The following is a 16,344-nucleotide window of genomic DNA, read 5'->3' on the forward strand; positions in this document are numbered from 1 at the left end:
CTGAGGCTTTGCCTCCTTGAGCATCTTATAGCTTGACATTTTGACTGAGTTTACAAGTACCTTAATGAGTCATTGATCATGGTTTCGATATTACTCCGTTCTTTCTTTAATGTTGAGGGCACTAGAAGGCCAACTCTGAGGAGACTTGAAATAGCTTTTCAGATACTCAGGGGTTCCAGAAGGGGTGTGCGTCAGCAGGGCTGCCTCTGGCCAGTCACACTCTGTCTGAGGCAGCAGCAAGGAGGAGCAGGTGTCTTCCTTTTCTTCTGGGACTTAATAGTCATGTAGAAACACAGATAGTCCAGACATTCCTTATTCCCCTTCTCTGCACATTGAAGCCATGAGCAGTAAGTAACCTTTTTGTCTTCCTGTTGATTCCGTCAGCTCTAAGCTTGGGTGCCATGGTTTTACTTGTTGCATTCCGTGCTGCCCTCATGTGAGCCTTTTTCTAATGTCCACCTGCATGAGGTGGCTGAACTGACGGGGGTAAGACATACTGCACCTCCGTATGTCTTAGTCTCCCCATACGAAGCCTGAAGGTGAGGAGCGCTCGCACGTACCCAGAAGCTCTGTCCGTAACCGAGGTGACACTGCTGAGTCATGACCCTAGATTGCCCTTCTGTGTAACGCTGATAGGTGTCCCACCAGGCAGCACAGTGCCCATGGGAAGGGCGAGCTCTCCAGGCATGTCAGCAGCCCTGGCAGCTGCTCTGCTGTGGGTTTGCAGCCTCCTGCCTTTTCTTAGACAGTCTGCAGACACACGCGTATTGCTAGGCACTCTCTAGATTCCTCTCTGTTCTCCCAACACTGAGAAACATGTGCTAACTTGCTCATGGCTCAGGCATCCAAATCATTTTTTATCTGAACTTCATTTCAAAATCATTGTTGACCTTGATTTGTGATTTTATTGATAAACCGAGATTGTTTTATAATGGAGTCTTTATGTGCATTATTGCAATATTTGCCTTTTCATACAAGACCCATCAAACCATGAATTGTAGAATGAGCACACATTCTGTATGGATCTATTCAGAAGAAGTAGAACAAAGTTCAGAATCACTATCATCTCCTTTGTCCTCAAAGGAGTTTTCAGACAGGGGCTGAAGGCCTCCCAGACCAGATTGGCACACAGCCTGTCACATCACGGTTGCAGTTTCAAATCTAAGTTGTAGAATTTTTTCTTACTGCTGTTTGTAAGTATTTCAACTGTTTTAACACGAGCCTCAATAACTTTATTAAAATGAGAAGAGCTAACGACCATGAATCGGAGATAATATAATAGGGTGGATTTTTGTCTTCTCACCATGAGCTATCTGTGTCACATATGTTGGTTTATAGACATGAAGGTACTAAACTTAGAAATGCCAAAGCAATTAATTTTTTTATTTTCAGAACCAATTTAGTGTTCATGGTATGAAGTATTTCTAAATTGAAACACTTTCAGATTAATGGACTTAAGATAAATGGTCACTATTTTCTGTAAGTAGCCATAATGAGCTATGGCTTCAGGTATCATTACCAGATCTCACACCATATTTCATTGCCTCATTTATTCATTCATTTGTTCATTCATTCAACAAACATTTATTGAACACTGAAGATGTTCCAGAACAGTCTAAGCCCTAGAGATGCAGATAAATTGAAAAACTGAAGCAAAGAGCCACTGTGAGCAAGGGCACGGTCCATATCCCAAAGTCAAGTGTTCAGTCTGTCTGGGATGTGAGCAAGAGATGAGACCGCGGGAGGAGGGAGCACAGTGCTTATTCATGGAGAGAGGTGATCAAATTATGAAAGGCTGTGATAGCCTCACACAAGATGTTGAATTTTATTTCAAGTGTAATAAAATTAGACTCCTTTAAGAAAGCTCATATTGACTACAGCTCAGAGTGGCCTGGATCAGAGCATGGCTGCAGACAGGGAGACCGTCCAGGAGGCTATGACAATGAGAAGACCATGGTCTGGACCAGGATGGTGCTAACAAATCCCTCCATACTCAGGACTCAACTAAAAGTCTGGGATGTCTAGAAAGTGGCCAGAATAGCACTCAGTTCTCAGTGGTGGTGTGGAAAGGTTGAGAGTCATTCCCCTTCATCAGAAGCTGCTGGTCCTCTCATGCAGTTCACACTGCCAGCCAGGTTCCTTACCTGAAAGCATCTTCACACCTGCCGCACTCCGGCCGTGTTCTCAGCACTGGCAGGTTCCACTCAGTCTCCCGGTGCTAAGCCCTGCCTGCTTCTTCCTAACCCCACAGCCTGACAGTTGAGTGTCAAGGTTTCTGTCTCACAGGAGGAGACTGGCCCTCAGAAAAGTAAGGGACTCTGTCTAAGGTTACAGTTTACATGTGATGACACTGTCACTGAAACAAAGTGGCTAGAGGGTTTGCTGGAGCTCAAGTCCATCCTGGGTTAGCACCTGTGAGACTTCTTTTTCTCCTCAGATTGATTTCTGATATAGCAAAGCCTTTTATATTTGTAGTCATCATATATAAAAGTAAATTAAGCTTTGATGGAGCACATAGTGAAAGTATTTGGCTGGGTTTTTTGTTTGTTTGTTTGTTTGTTTTTGTTTTCGTCTGCTTTGTTTCCAGTTAATTAAGGTAAAGTACATATGAAGGGACATGAATGGCTAAGCATTTGGAGGAAGTTACTTGTGTATATGTATAGCGCTCCAAGGTAGCAATTTTTTTAGAGTAATTTTTTTGGTGTTTTTTTTCTGCTATGGTATGTATGTATTACATACATAAGAAAACGTATCAGCGCTTTCATATCTGCCTCAAAACTATGGCAGCTGAGCTTAACAAGCAAAGCTTTAGACAAGACAGGCTGTTGTCCTTGCACTAGAGAAGGAGAGGCCACACCTGAGCTTGGTGCTCCACGCCGTGTGCAGACTGGCTGGGAATCAGTCAGTGCAGCTGTCAAGGGCAGATTGCCTCTTGCTCACCACCCCTGACTGGCATCTTTGCACCAGTGACGGCGGTATCATTAGCAGAGAGTGGCAAGAAAGTCATGTAATGGGGCATATCAGTGTCCCTTCGATTACAAAGTGTTTTCCTCCTTGAAAAATAATATAACGGAAATATTTTTGTTTCTATACTTTGTCTTGGCACTTTGTATAGCACCAGCTTCTGAGAGATAGCCGAGCGGAAAGAGGACACAAGAAAAACTGCTCCGTGAAAACAGCCAGCAGGTAAGCGCTTTGGACGCTGTCCTTTTGCACGGCTCAGTTCTATGCAACCATGAAACCTTGTGAATTGTGCAGTGTTTATCAGAGTCCACTTCAAGTTCCCAGTGACGGAGACAAAGATACCGTTTAGTTCAGTTGTTTTAAAGCTGGTTAAATTTAAGGTAATTGGCTTTTTTCTAAAAAACCAATTTTTTTAGGGGTTTTTCATTTTAAGTTATGTAAGTTGTCTGTTTTATCTCCTTTTCTAATGCAGAGGATTTTCTACAGTTTACTTTTGACTATATGCTTTCAAATTTGCATGTGGTATTTCAGAAGACTTTATTTTTACTTGGATACAAAGGTTCTATCTTTCTTGCCCGAATATTGATCAAACGATTGCCAGCTTAACTTAGCACAGTCTAGACTCACTTGAGAAGAGATCCATGGACCTATGGGTGTGGTGATTGTCTTAATTATGTTAATTGGTATGGCAAGTCCCAGCTGAAAGTAGACATTGCCAGTCCTGTGCTTAGAACCTCAACTGTATGAAAAATAAGAAAGTAATTTGAACACAGCATCCATGTATTAGCTAATGCATTTTTCTTTGCTCTTGGCTGTGGCTATGACGTGGCCAGTTGCTTCGGATTCCTACAGCCTTGGTACATCAGTATTGATGGACTATAACCTGGACTTGTGATCCAAATGAACCTCATTTTCTTCAGGGTGTTTTTGCTAGGGTGTTTAGCACAACAGGAAAGGACACTGGTGCAAGAGTCAAGACCAAGAGGACCCAGCTTTTTATAATTACTCCAGACAGGAAGCCCACAGTTGGCCTCAGTGATCAGAGGAGTTTTCTCCTTCAGTCTTTCCATTCCACCAAAGTGTAAAAACTGATGGGATGAGGCAAAAATAACCATTATATCCTGGGGGTTTCTCATAAACCTAAAGCTCAGTCTGTTGAACAAGTGTAAAATTATCAGACCCTGAGTACTGTTCTTCCCAAAACCCCTGATCCTGGCGAGGTATGCTGCTGACTGAGATGAATAAAAAGTCTTGACTTGAGGTGTCTAGAGGGGCTCGCATGTTTAGACTGTCCTTAAAGCCTGGGTTTAATCTAACAGGGTCCTGGGGTCTATCCCTAGCACCTACAAAATAAAATAAGCAGGAAGCATGTGAAGGAGGAAGATGCCCGCAGGCTCCCTGTTTCCTTTATGTCTTTCTCACTGTAGGAAGTGACCACACTGCACTGTCACCACAGACTGCCCTCTGTCCCCATGTCCTGTGTCTTCTCTTCCCATTTCTGTGCCATCTCTCTAAGCTTCAAAAGTGAGTGCCTCCACTTCACTGTTTCACAAGCATGTGTGGCACTGTGCGTGTCCACAGCTGTCGCTGAGAATGAGCTGGAAGTTGAACCTAAGGTGCAGCTGCACTCGCAGTTTGTTCTGGGATCAGCACGCCTGAGGGCGTCCCAGTGTCTCCACGCCCTAGCTGGATGATTCTGAGCAAATGTGAGGTTTTCTCTTTTCCCCTGTATAAAGTATAAAAGTAGTAGTGCCTGCTCTGCAGCAGTGTTATACAGAATAGAGGAATGAGCTTCCGGGCAGCCTTGTGAAGGGCAGGAAGTGAGTGTACAGCCCATAAGGAGTCAAGCGCCGGCCTTACCTGCCTATTTCCTACATGCTTTCTGAATTGTATTTTCAATCACGTTACTCTCACACATAGTTTAGAGTATTAAATTCTCGGTGAGAAAAACAACATGCAAAAGGGCCCATCATCCTTTCCTGTTCTCTGCATTCAACCTCCTCCAAACACTTAAGCTTTTAGCTATTTCTTTTGCTATTGGCATCTGTGCAGTAGTATTGCATGGTTATATGACCACTCCTTGGAGTTTTCAACTACTGTTACATACTGATTTTTTTTTTCTCTGTGGCTCCTCCCTCCCCCATACATACCTGTGTCTGGTTGTTTATCTCTTCCTCCCAGCCTGAATAAATATGTATTGTCATTAAGAGACTTTGCATGCAGCTGTCTCCCATTTGTGTATGGCTTTTACTTATGGAGATCCTAGTATTGCTTGCCACTTGCTTAGTCCGTTTCCTAGCCCTAACTCATCAGTTGTAACTCCTTCTGGTTTGTTGTCCTGGTGGCACCCTTCTTGGCTGTCCATTTTCAGTTGTGTCCTGTGCTGTCTGCCTGACTCGTATGGCACATGCAGCAGCCTTAGGCTGTTGGCCCAGAAGACCTCCTTTACCTGTCTCCTTTAGAATCCTCTTTCCTGGCTTCCATGCCATTACTTCCCTTGAGCTCTATGGGAAAGAAAACGGATTGTTAAATTTAAATCTGGGAGATTCTGTTGTTTTTTGTTTGTTTGTTTGTTTTTGTTTTTTTTTTTCAAATCCCTTTGTGGTTTTCAAGCACTGCTCAGTTTTCATGAGAATCGAACTCTGGTATGGAGGCCTCAGCGTTTTCGTGTTCACCATCTTCAGGTTTTAGTAACTGCATTTATCTCTCCTGTTAGTTAGGCGTCGGAGGATCCTAGTTCTCTGTGTTAAGCCCCTCCTTTTCTCCATTCCCCTCTCCCATCCTGTCACAGTTGTCTTACCTACAGGTAAGCCATTCAACAGGTGTAAATACAAACATAAATTATCTTTGTGGGACACTGCTGGCCAATTTTCTCAGTATTATAACCCAAATCTTCACATGATTTTTTTTTAACTTCTACATTCCTGTGTCCAGACTGCTCCTTTTGAGTATCATCCTGTATTAACCGTTTGTCTTGATTAAAGGCAGTGTTGTATGTTCTTATTGCTCTAATGTCACAGACTGTGTTAGCATAGAGCAATTTGGAAAAGGTGAAAATAAAGATACGGAAAGATTGAAGCTTAAATTTTGTTCTAAATCTTATTAAATGCAACATGAGAATTCCTCACCTTCCAATTCATATATATATTATTGTACATTCCTCTCCTGAAACCCATTTTCTTTCTCAGTATTTTAATGTTATCTTGACTTTTCTTAACCCTTTTGGATGAGTGGCTGCACTTGCCTTTTTCAACTTAGGGAAAAACATAAAGGTTAGAGAAGAGAACTGTAATGCATTGAGTGAGTCATTGCATTGTGGGGCCATTTACTCCCAAAATATCCCAAGCAAGTACAGAACCATAAATTCACAGGTGCTCTGCTTTAGTGAATCGAGGCTGAGGTGCTCAAATGTTTGACTGTAGCACACTCCTAAAGTGGGCATCATTCGAAGACGATGCAAACACGCAGCCAACTGCTGTGAAGTTCCAGTTTTAGCCTGTGGAGTGTAGCGCCCGGGCACCTTGGGCAATTTGAAGAATCTTGGTGGAGAGTGTTAGTCATATATTTACCAGTGCTAACTGCAGGACATTCCTGTGCCAGGTTTCTCGGTTTCTGCTTTATGCTCTTGCATCTCCCTTTGCCTCGCTCACTTTAATGTTCTCTGCTCTATACATAATTAGTATAGCAGTATTGTCTCCCAGCACGAGAAGGACCTATATCTAACAAACAAGGAGATGAAAGAGGAAATATTCAAGGTCTCCTTTGAACACACCACACCTTAATATTTCCAGTTGCTTATTTGTCTGCTTTTGAGAGAGGGTCCCACACTACAGCGCAGGCTGACCTCAAACTCACAACGATCCCCCTGCCTCAGCATCTTTAATGCTGGCAGCCATCACTTCTGTGAGAAGATTTCTATGTTCTGTGAACTGTGCCATGTGCTTGTGTGTGCATCAGAGTGCAGGGTTTGGATGATCTCTTCCCGTGCCTCAGTGCCATGGGTGTCTCTGCCCTGCTTACACCACCAGCCTTGCTTGTGGTGATATGCCATCCCCTCACACACAGTGGTTTTTAATGAAATACAGCAGGCTGCATGAGTATTCTCACTGTAAATGAAATTATAGATTCACTGATGGTCAATATCTATGGTGTTGTTCCTCTAATCTGCCTGTCAGTTTGTCGCTTCCTTTTATTTCTCAGGGTATGCTCTCCCAGCTCACTGGAGAGTTTTGTGTTCTATTCTTCTTCCATTGGTTCAGTATTTTCTGTCCAGTTCCTACTGTTCTTCACCTTAATTGTATTATATTTTTTCTCATCTAGTGTTTAATGAGTATCAGAGTTTTTGTACCATTTGATCATTTTACATACCTCAAAATCTTTCAAAATGTAAGTTGAAACTCAAGAAAATGAAACTTTTAAAACGTAGTTGAATAAAAGCACATATAAATGTTACTGTTAGAACTACTTTCTTATTTTAATAAGTAGCAGACATGATGTTTGTTGAGTAATATCTTGAAGTGAGAACAAAACTAAATCCTTGAGTATTGCGCCTGAGGACTTTTGTTGTCATTTTGAGATAGGATCTCAGCGAGTGGCTGAGGCTATTTTAGAGCTCAGAGCCATCTTGTTTCAACCTCTAATGTGTGCTGTATTACAGGCAGACACCACCAGCCCAATTCCTGCCTGATTTTAGGAAGAGATAGGAGCCCCGTCTACATTATGCTGGGCCTGTCCCAGAGCACATACCTGGGTACACACTTATCTGTGTCCAGTGAAACAGAGCACACTCACAGTGTTAAATGAAGCAGCTTATTGCTTGCGAATGGACAGCAAGACACAAAAGAAGCAGCATTCATTTTGAGCTGTTACCCTGCAGCTCAGGAAAGATGCCTGAGACAAGTAGAATCCTGTGTCACACTTGAATCACAGCTGAAGGATCCCAAGAGGCAGCCGCCCAGGGTTACATACCCCGGGGACATGTGTTCCCTGGGTCAAAGTCTCAAAAAGAGATCGTGTTTTTCAGAGAATAGTTCAGCTAGTCGTTCCTCACCTGAGACTGTTTCTGCTCCAGGTGCCTTCTGCACCTATCTGCAAAGGTGTCTGCAAAGGAGAGGGGCCCGTTTCCATGCACGGCAGTGAGAAATGTCCTGCATGTTCCAGTCTTACATTTCAGCATTCAGGCGGCGGGTTTGCTTCTTAAAACTAGACATCCCTCCATACAAAGTAACAGTTGCATACTTTCCCAATTCTGTATAAACTTGTGTGTAGCATCAGAAAGTCCAGTATCATCCTCCCAAATTAAATCGATTTCACAGGCATGAAGGATGCCTGGTAATCAGCCATGTGTCATTGTAGGAAGATCGCTCTCCCTGGAGTTTTACACTAAGGACTGGTGTTTTCTGCCATGAGACTCCATGTACCAGCTTGTGCAGCTCAGCTTCATTATTCCCACATGTCAGTCTCCCTTCATCCCTGGAGGCTTTTGTAGAGAAATGGAAGTTTCCCTTCTTTCTTGCCAGACCCTTAAAAAAAAAAAAAGATTTTGCCATTATTTATATGAAGAATCTAGACAAAACTATCTAATACTTTGATATATTATTTGAAGTCAAGTAAAAAATTTTATTGCTGATAATATTAAATTCTATTAATCACCATAATATCTTTTCACTTTATTGCTAAAAGTACATGTTCATGTAGTTCATGTCACATGATTTGATAACCTTTGCGTACTGTGGGCTCTAATTGCTTACATTATCTATTCATAAGAACAAATTGATTTTTTTTCTATTCTCTTGACCAGTTAGTAGATTAAAATAAAAATCAACTAAAGTAGAAGACACTAGATGTAATCCAAGAACAGTAGATCCTGTCGTACATTGCTGTTTTCTAGGAGGGTCTCGCACTCAGTCATGGCTCCACCCCCCATCAATGTGAAGAGCGTCCCTGGCTCCACTGTTGGAGTGCACTCATTTCCACATGATGACGCTTGTCACTGTGTGGTCACAGACGTGACAGAGTTACAGCTGTTCTTATTTGATCTTGTGAAGATCTCAAGATGTTCAAGGATTCAGTGTGCTCCGTCTTCCCATGCTGTCATTTGTTGTTTGGAAAGGAAACCTAATTTGCAACAGATACAAAACTATTAGTCATTTTGCAGCTTTGCCAAAAATAAATGAAAGTATTAATGACTACATCTCTGAGCAGCTGTTAATAAATCGGAGGAAGACTGCTTGTTAGAGACCACATCAGAATGTAGACTACATGTGAGGTGTGTGTGTGTGTGTGTGTGTGTGTGTGTGTGTGTGTATGTGTATGAGTGAGTGACATTGCCTTTCACCGAGACATCAACAAACGTTCCATATATCATCAAAGCCAAATGGTGCTCCCCTATATCAAAGGAATCGCCACCTGTCCTGTTAGCATATTTAGCATTTTAAACAGACCTGTCCTTGTTACATTGGAGCTGTAATTATTTAACGCTGTATTTTTAAAGCAAGTTACGCTGGTTGACATTTTGTATGTCCAGAGAGTGGCTTGGGACAGCCTTTAAACACTCACTTTAAAATGTTACAGTCCTTTATAACCTTTCTTTCCAAATTGAAAACTAGGGCACGACTTTATTTGTTGTAAACAGGTTTGCTTAGCCCTTCTGAGAGAAAAGCCTCTCACAGTGATTTCCATTCATTCTTATGTGTGCATGGCCAAACTAATAGAAAATAGTCACATGTTCACTTTAATTAGAATGTATGCATTCCATATTTGTTTAATTGGAATACATTTAATTATATATGTGTCCTAATTAAAAAGAACATTTGAATAACTTCAAGGGCTAGAGATAGTTAGAGCAGAATAATTGGAAGCTTCCCACATTTGCGACATAAAATGGCTTTTAAGGGGTTTAATTTTCCCATTCTACACTCTACGACCAAATTACTGTATTTTATAAAACCACACTGTGCGCAAATTGCCAATGCTCGTGGCTCCTGTCCTTTGGCATCCTGAAATTCTAACCTTCCTTGCCAAGATTTTAAATGAATGACTGGAGAGGGTTATTTTAAGTTATGATGATACCAAATAAATTAGTCACTAGCCAATTTGAATTTTGAGCTGTCGCTTTTTGGTTGGATATGAGGGGCCCGCAGAGAACGAGAGAGTTTACCAACTGGAAATACATTCTGTGTCATTGTATAATAAATACAATTCTAAAACCGTGCTCTCCTCTGTAGCTCTGATCACGTAGGATCCTCTTTTTTCCCCCAGATGAACTGGGTTTTTTCAAATGCCTAGACATGTGCACAGGCTCTGCCCCCAAGGATGGCGGCTGCATGTGGCTGTGGTCACTAATAACAGAAAATTGTTAGCATGTGTGAGCTGTTCCTGCAGCCCTTAACTGAAATAAATTTGTGGTCTGGAGTCCATCTCCTTAAGGACAGGTGTCTGTTCACAGTTGGCACTCTCCAAATTGGCCTAGTGATTAAGTGGGCACGGACACAGCTCTAACCTTTAGCTCCCAGAGATGGGTCCCCTAGGAAATGATTGAGGGGCGCCTGCAGAGCCTACCACAGCAGCTTGAGTCACTCCTGCAGTCTGCATTGTACCTTCATGACAGAGCATTTGGGGATGCCAATGCAATGTGCTCCTGTGCCAGAATACTTCCCCAGTCACCAGCCCTGACTCGTTAGTGGGGGTCACTGGGAATGCTGCTGCTGCTGCTGCTTTCGAGCCTGGGTCTTTCTGTCTCGAGAACAAGAGTACGTCAGCAGGAAGCCGCTGTCAGCTAACTGTCTAGAGGAGTTCAGCAGGTGGACAAGTTCGTTTCGGCATTCCCACTAAATTCATCTGCCATATCCGAAATCCCTGAAGTTTCCAGCACTGTTTTTTGTGTGTGGAATCTCAATCAGATCAACTCGATCACAGCAGAACAGAAATTATCCTTCATTATAAATTTTAATGCCCACATATCTGCAGTTAAAATATTTACCTATAATATGTAAGAATCAAATATTAAGCACTTAATTATCACTTTAGCCATTTTTTCAGTTATAAGACCAATGCAAAATAAATAAAAAAGTAATATGAAACTTGTTCACATAGTTGTTGGTTTGTTTTTTTAATCAATTTTTTTATATCCAGTACTTTTTTTCTCTCACTGTTTCTCTTTGGAAATAAATACTTTTGTCATTTCATATTGATTTTGTTTGTGTACCAGGCTACAGATGGGAATTTACCTTTGTTTATTTCATATATTTCTGATCAATTCCAACTCATACCCAATTATATTACACTAAATTAACATAATTCAGCAGATGTTGATATTTAAATGTTTTCTGGCATTCATATCTTAGACAGCTGTATTAGAGCTTGGGGAAAAGGCAAACATTTAGAGTTAAATGCTGAACATATGCTTAAATTACTAATTAGAAAGATGGAATGAGAACTGTACATTCTCCTTCCTAAGGACAATAAACCTCAGATAAAGATTTTTGTAATTTTTTCTTAATAGCAGGTTACAGTATAGGCATGCTCCCAAACCAGAAGACACAGGCAGGCTTCGTGGGTAGCTTAACTGAATTTGAAATTTAGTCTTTAAAATTTATGAACTGTCTGTTTCCCTGAGTCTGAGAGGTGACTCCATACTTGTAAACTTAAGGGCCAAAAGATAAAATGGTGCTTGGGGTAGAAGTGATTTCAGTGTGTTATCACACACACACAAAATGTTCGTATGGAGAAATGCTGAGAAAAGTTGAAACTCCTACCCGCTTATCAGCTAGCTCACTTATACAATAAGTGTGCGAGGGCTAATGAATCCAAGTGCACCAAGGAAGTACAAATGGCCAACACGTGAAAATGTGTTCAACATCTTCAGCCCATCAGAAAAATGTCAATCAAAACTTCACTGAAATTCCAACTTAACTCCAGTCAACATGGCTGTCGAAGAAAACAGATGGCAGCAAATGGCGGTGAGGATGGCAGGGAGGAGAGCCCTAGTACATCATCACATTTATTTAACAATAAGAGTAATTCATTAACAAGTATGAATATACATGCTCCTTTTGTGTATATTCTCACCAACTGCAGATCTTAACTGTCACATTATTTAAACTTGAATGTGCCAGTTCTGTTCTCTTTTTATCATCATATACTTTTATTCTTTTTTCTTCTTTTGTTTTGGTTTGAGTTTTCTGGGGGGGTTGTTTTTTGGTTTTGGGTGATTGTTTGTTTGTTTGTTTGTTTGTTTTTTCTGGTTTTTTGAAACAGCCCTGGCTGACCTGGACTTGCTTTGCAGACCAGGCTGGCCTGCAACTCACAGAGATCCGCCTGCCTCTGCTTCCCAGGTGCTGGGATTACAGGTGTGCACAGTCGCACCTGGCAGCATATGCCCATTTTACAAAATCATGTGTTTCCTTAGGATCTATCCAGATGTGTGCATCTTGAACTTTGAACTCACCCATTACGTTACATGACTGCTTCTTGCTGGTTGCTCTACTCTTTTCCAATGAAATTGCTCCCACATTCATGACTTCTTAAAATGTACATTTCACAAATGAGACAAGATAGTGCTGTTCCCCCTTTGAGAAGTTAGCTTTGTGGGGTGCTTCCTGGTTCCCTGTCCCTGACCTGTGGCGTGTTAGTCTTTATTAACCCCTTGTGCGCCATACTCCATGTTCACTCTTCCAGTGGTACACACAGAGGCTGACGCTCATTTGGCTTTTGTGGACGACACTGCAGTAAACCAAGGAGTGTGTGTATGCTGTAGTGTGCTGTCGTGGATCTCTGTGTGTGCCCAGGACTGGCGTATCAGGGTTCACCTGATTTTACTTGTAGAAGCTCTGTAATGACTTACAGTTACTTATATGTCCACCGGTAATGTGCCAGGGCTCTCCTCCTCGCCATCCTCACCACCATTTGCTGCCATCTGTTTCTTCCTGACAGCCATGCTGACTGGAGGAAGCTGGAATTTCACTCAAGTGTCGATTGCCATTTTTCTGATGTCTGAAGATGTTGTGCACAGTTTCCTGTGATAGCCATTTGTACTTCCTTGGTGTTTAGGTTATTAGTCCATTTACTGCTCAGAGTATTTGACACGTTCTGACAGAGCGTCCCAGTAACACCATCATGCTGACTGTGACAGTGAAGGAATATATTAACCTGCATGAACATCCCATTCATGCGGGATGATTTCATCTTGGATGATTTTCTCCTTTAATGACTTTAATTCCCCTACACTTATGAACTCTTCTTCCATGCATATCCTGTTTGTTTGTTTGTTTGTTTTTAATTTGTTGTTGTTGTACTGCCAGCTCCCCATGCTGACCCCTCAATCATTCTTGTGCCTCTTCCAAGCATTTCATTTCATTTTATTTTTATTTTGTATGTTCGTCTGTTTTTTAATTTGGGGGGTGTGCAGGTGGAAGCCAGAAGTTCTACGTTCACTGGGGCTGGACTTGCAAGTGCTTGGAAGCTGCCTGATGTGGGTTCTGGAAAGCAAACTTGGGCCCTCTGCAGGAGCAGCACATACGTCTAACCACTGGGCCATCATCTCTCCAGCTCTCCAGACACTTAATTTTAATATATCTTTCCTTTGTTTACACATAAGTGAGTCAGCAACTCTGTTCTGACTTTCCTGTATACCCTTAAGTTCTTTGCATTTTTTGGTAACTAAAAATATGCCAAAGCATGAAGCATTCTTTTTTTTACCACATACATACAGCTATCCATGGGAGAAACTTACTGAGTGCATACCAAGAGTCACACTGACTTACCCTCACATTGGCTTTGTGAGACTTGCTGTATTCCCTTTCCCACTCTCCAGAGAGGGAAAGCCATGGGCAGTGGTTGCATATTGCCCAAGGTGGCAAACAAGCAAAAACTGTACTTGTCTTCATTAGCTCCCCTAACCACTGTACAAACTGGGGAGGGCTGGAAGGCTGAATACAGAACTGACAAAAGTTCCCTCAGTTGAAAAAGAAACCCTCCTTTCCTTTGTGTTTTGTTTTGTTTTTTTTGTTTGCTTGTTTTGTTTTTTACACAGAGTGTAGACTGAGTCCCTGTTCCTCAGCTTCCTGAATGCGAGGAGTGTAGGTGAATGCTGCCACAGCCAACTCCCAATGACAGCTGAAAAACTGAGTGTTAATGGTGTATTTTAATTCTCCTTGTTTAAACTACCCTGAGCAACAGATCTTCTGATTATCCTCCTTTTCATATGAAGAAAAAGAGAAAAGGGCTAAATAATTTCCCTAAGTCAATGGTAGGTAATTTATCAGTGAATGTATTTTGTTTCTCAAATCGTATTTCTAATCCCTGTGAAGCTAGTTATCTTGAGCTAGTTCTGTGATCAGCTTGCGCTTATAATGTGTGACTTCAGTCCCCCCCATGGTATGTAGGGTGGGGCAGTTGGCAGGGGGTTAGATGGCAGTTAACCTGCCTCCTTTCTGAAACCTTAAATCTTGTTGTTGTTTTTTTTTTTTTTTTTGCAACCCTGCTTAGTCTTCTACCATAACATCTTAAAGACTATTAAAATCGGCTTATTTGTGTCCAAAAAAGTGAAAACCTTTTGAAATCACAACTCACTGGAACATCTAGCCTGTAATAACTGAGGTTTAAAAAAATGTAACCTTGTATGTCTGCTGGAAGTATATAAGGGAGAAAAGAAAGGATGGTTATAATTGAAAATGGTTCTTTTACCAAGGTATATTTCTTCCTGAGCATTGAAAATAAATCTTTAAATACAGTGAGTAATATACCTGAATTAGGAAAGATATAAAGAAATTTTGACTCAAATAGTCAATGTGAAAACTAGTCCTGAGAGTAAACTGACATGCTGTAGCTTTCCATGTATTTTTATTGCAGTGAATTTGAAGAATCCTACCATACTTTGCCTCTTGATCATATATGCTTACCTAAACCATTATGGAGGAGAAGGCACTAAAAGCGTTCCTTCCATGAACCTACTCCGAAATGCAAGATGATACAGAAATTCCAACACAAGAGAATTAAGGTGCATGCATGTAGTCTAAAAGCTGCTAAAGTGAACACACAGGCATTAAACCCCACAGCCCATGACACTCACCAGAGTAATCTCAGTTGTTCTGTTCCATAAGTAAGCCCCTACATGTTAGTGAAATTGGAACCGAGAAAAGTATAAATTGTTCATAAGAGAAAACTCTTGTAAGCTCTGGGCATGCCTAGTTAAATTTCATTCAGTTACTATTTTATAAGCACATATTATTAGCAAGGATGCACTTGCTGAGGGTAATATTCCTTGCTAAATCAAATGTGGGTTCCACTGCCTTCATTGCATATAGTCTATGCTGACCATTCGGCCATGCCTTGATAACTGTTTTTTCCCCCCAAAAGCTGAGCAATTATTTCTGCAGCAGGAACCTAAAAGGCTTTGTAACAGAGGTGGCAGGTCAGTTGTTTCCAATAGATTTTCACTAGCAAACAATTTAAACAAGATTCAGTTAAGATTATTTTCACGTGGCAGCACTAACATATTCCAAAACAAACATCTATTTACATACAGGTTTCGGGCATTCCATTCTATTAGTCAAACTATATCAGTATGAAGATTAAAGTGGCTGCCATGTTTTTCTTTGCTTTTGTGTGCCCTCTTACTGAGCAAAAATGCACTTTAGACAGTGACATTACTGTGACTCCTCTGAGCAGGCGCAGTCACTGGCCAGGGCATAAAACCAAAGCTGAGCTCAGTCTAAAGCCAGTGTATCCCAGCCCAGTCATGCAAAGAAATTACAGAGGGGGCCATCTCACTCTTCATTTTGGTTAGCAAGTAAAATGTTGCAGACTGTTAATTATTAAATGTGTTTGAGTGAATTTAAATAATAGTTGGAGAAATACTTTTCTTAAACACCTGCTTCATTGCAGTGTTGGCACAGGTTTCTAACGCACGACAGCAGCTCATTAGGTTCTGAGAATTAGAATGGCTGTCGACCTTGAAGAGGAAAATCCCCCTCCTGTGCACTGAGTGGGCTGTGAGGAGAAAGAACCAGCTCTCCAAGATGGGCAGAATTAGGTAGGAAACAGGGAGGGCAATCTGAAAAGTAAATAAAGCATTTCTGCCCGAAGTTAACACTAACATCCAACCCTGGTGACTAGCAGAGATCCTATGGGAACCAGACAAGCATGGAACACATGCTCCCATGCTGGCCCCTCTGGTGCCAGCAGCTCTTCCCTGCAGATGGGAATGTCTTCACCGGCAAACTCAGAGGCTCCGGTCATTACGTGGCCCGGGTATGGTACCAACTGCTGTTCCCGGGATGGTGTAGTGTAACAACGTCACAGAAGGAGAAAGCTCCTCTTGATTTAGATGGTACACACGAGACATGACACAGTGCAAATACCAGTCCCTCTGGTTGTCAT

The 16,344-nt window shown here is 41.6% G+C and overlaps 1 protein-coding gene across 5 annotated transcripts in view; it reads left to right on the forward strand.

Moving 5' to 3' along the window:
• The window catches only part of Gpatch2 (G-patch domain containing 2), a 135,500-nt gene that overhangs the window by 99,989 nt on the left and 19,167 nt on the right, over nucleotides 1-16,344 (forward strand). For all 5 annotated transcript variants that reach the window (XR_009584680.1, XM_021638225.2, XM_060364892.1 and 2 more), the window contains one exon: nucleotides 3,116-3,186. Coding sequence is in view for 4 of the 5 variants with exons in the window: in XM_021638225.2 (XP_021493900.1) it covers nucleotides 3,116-3,186 (71 nt within the window). In the remaining variant the exon portion in view is untranslated. The remainder of the gene's footprint in view (nucleotides 1-3,115; nucleotides 3,187-16,344) is intronic.

This window comes from Meriones unguiculatus, chromosome 11, assembly GCF_030254825.1.
Source record: "Meriones unguiculatus strain TT.TT164.6M chromosome 11, Bangor_MerUng_6.1, whole genome shotgun sequence".
In the NCBI taxonomy this organism is placed as follows: Eukaryota; Metazoa; Chordata; class Mammalia; order Rodentia; family Muridae; genus Meriones; species Meriones unguiculatus.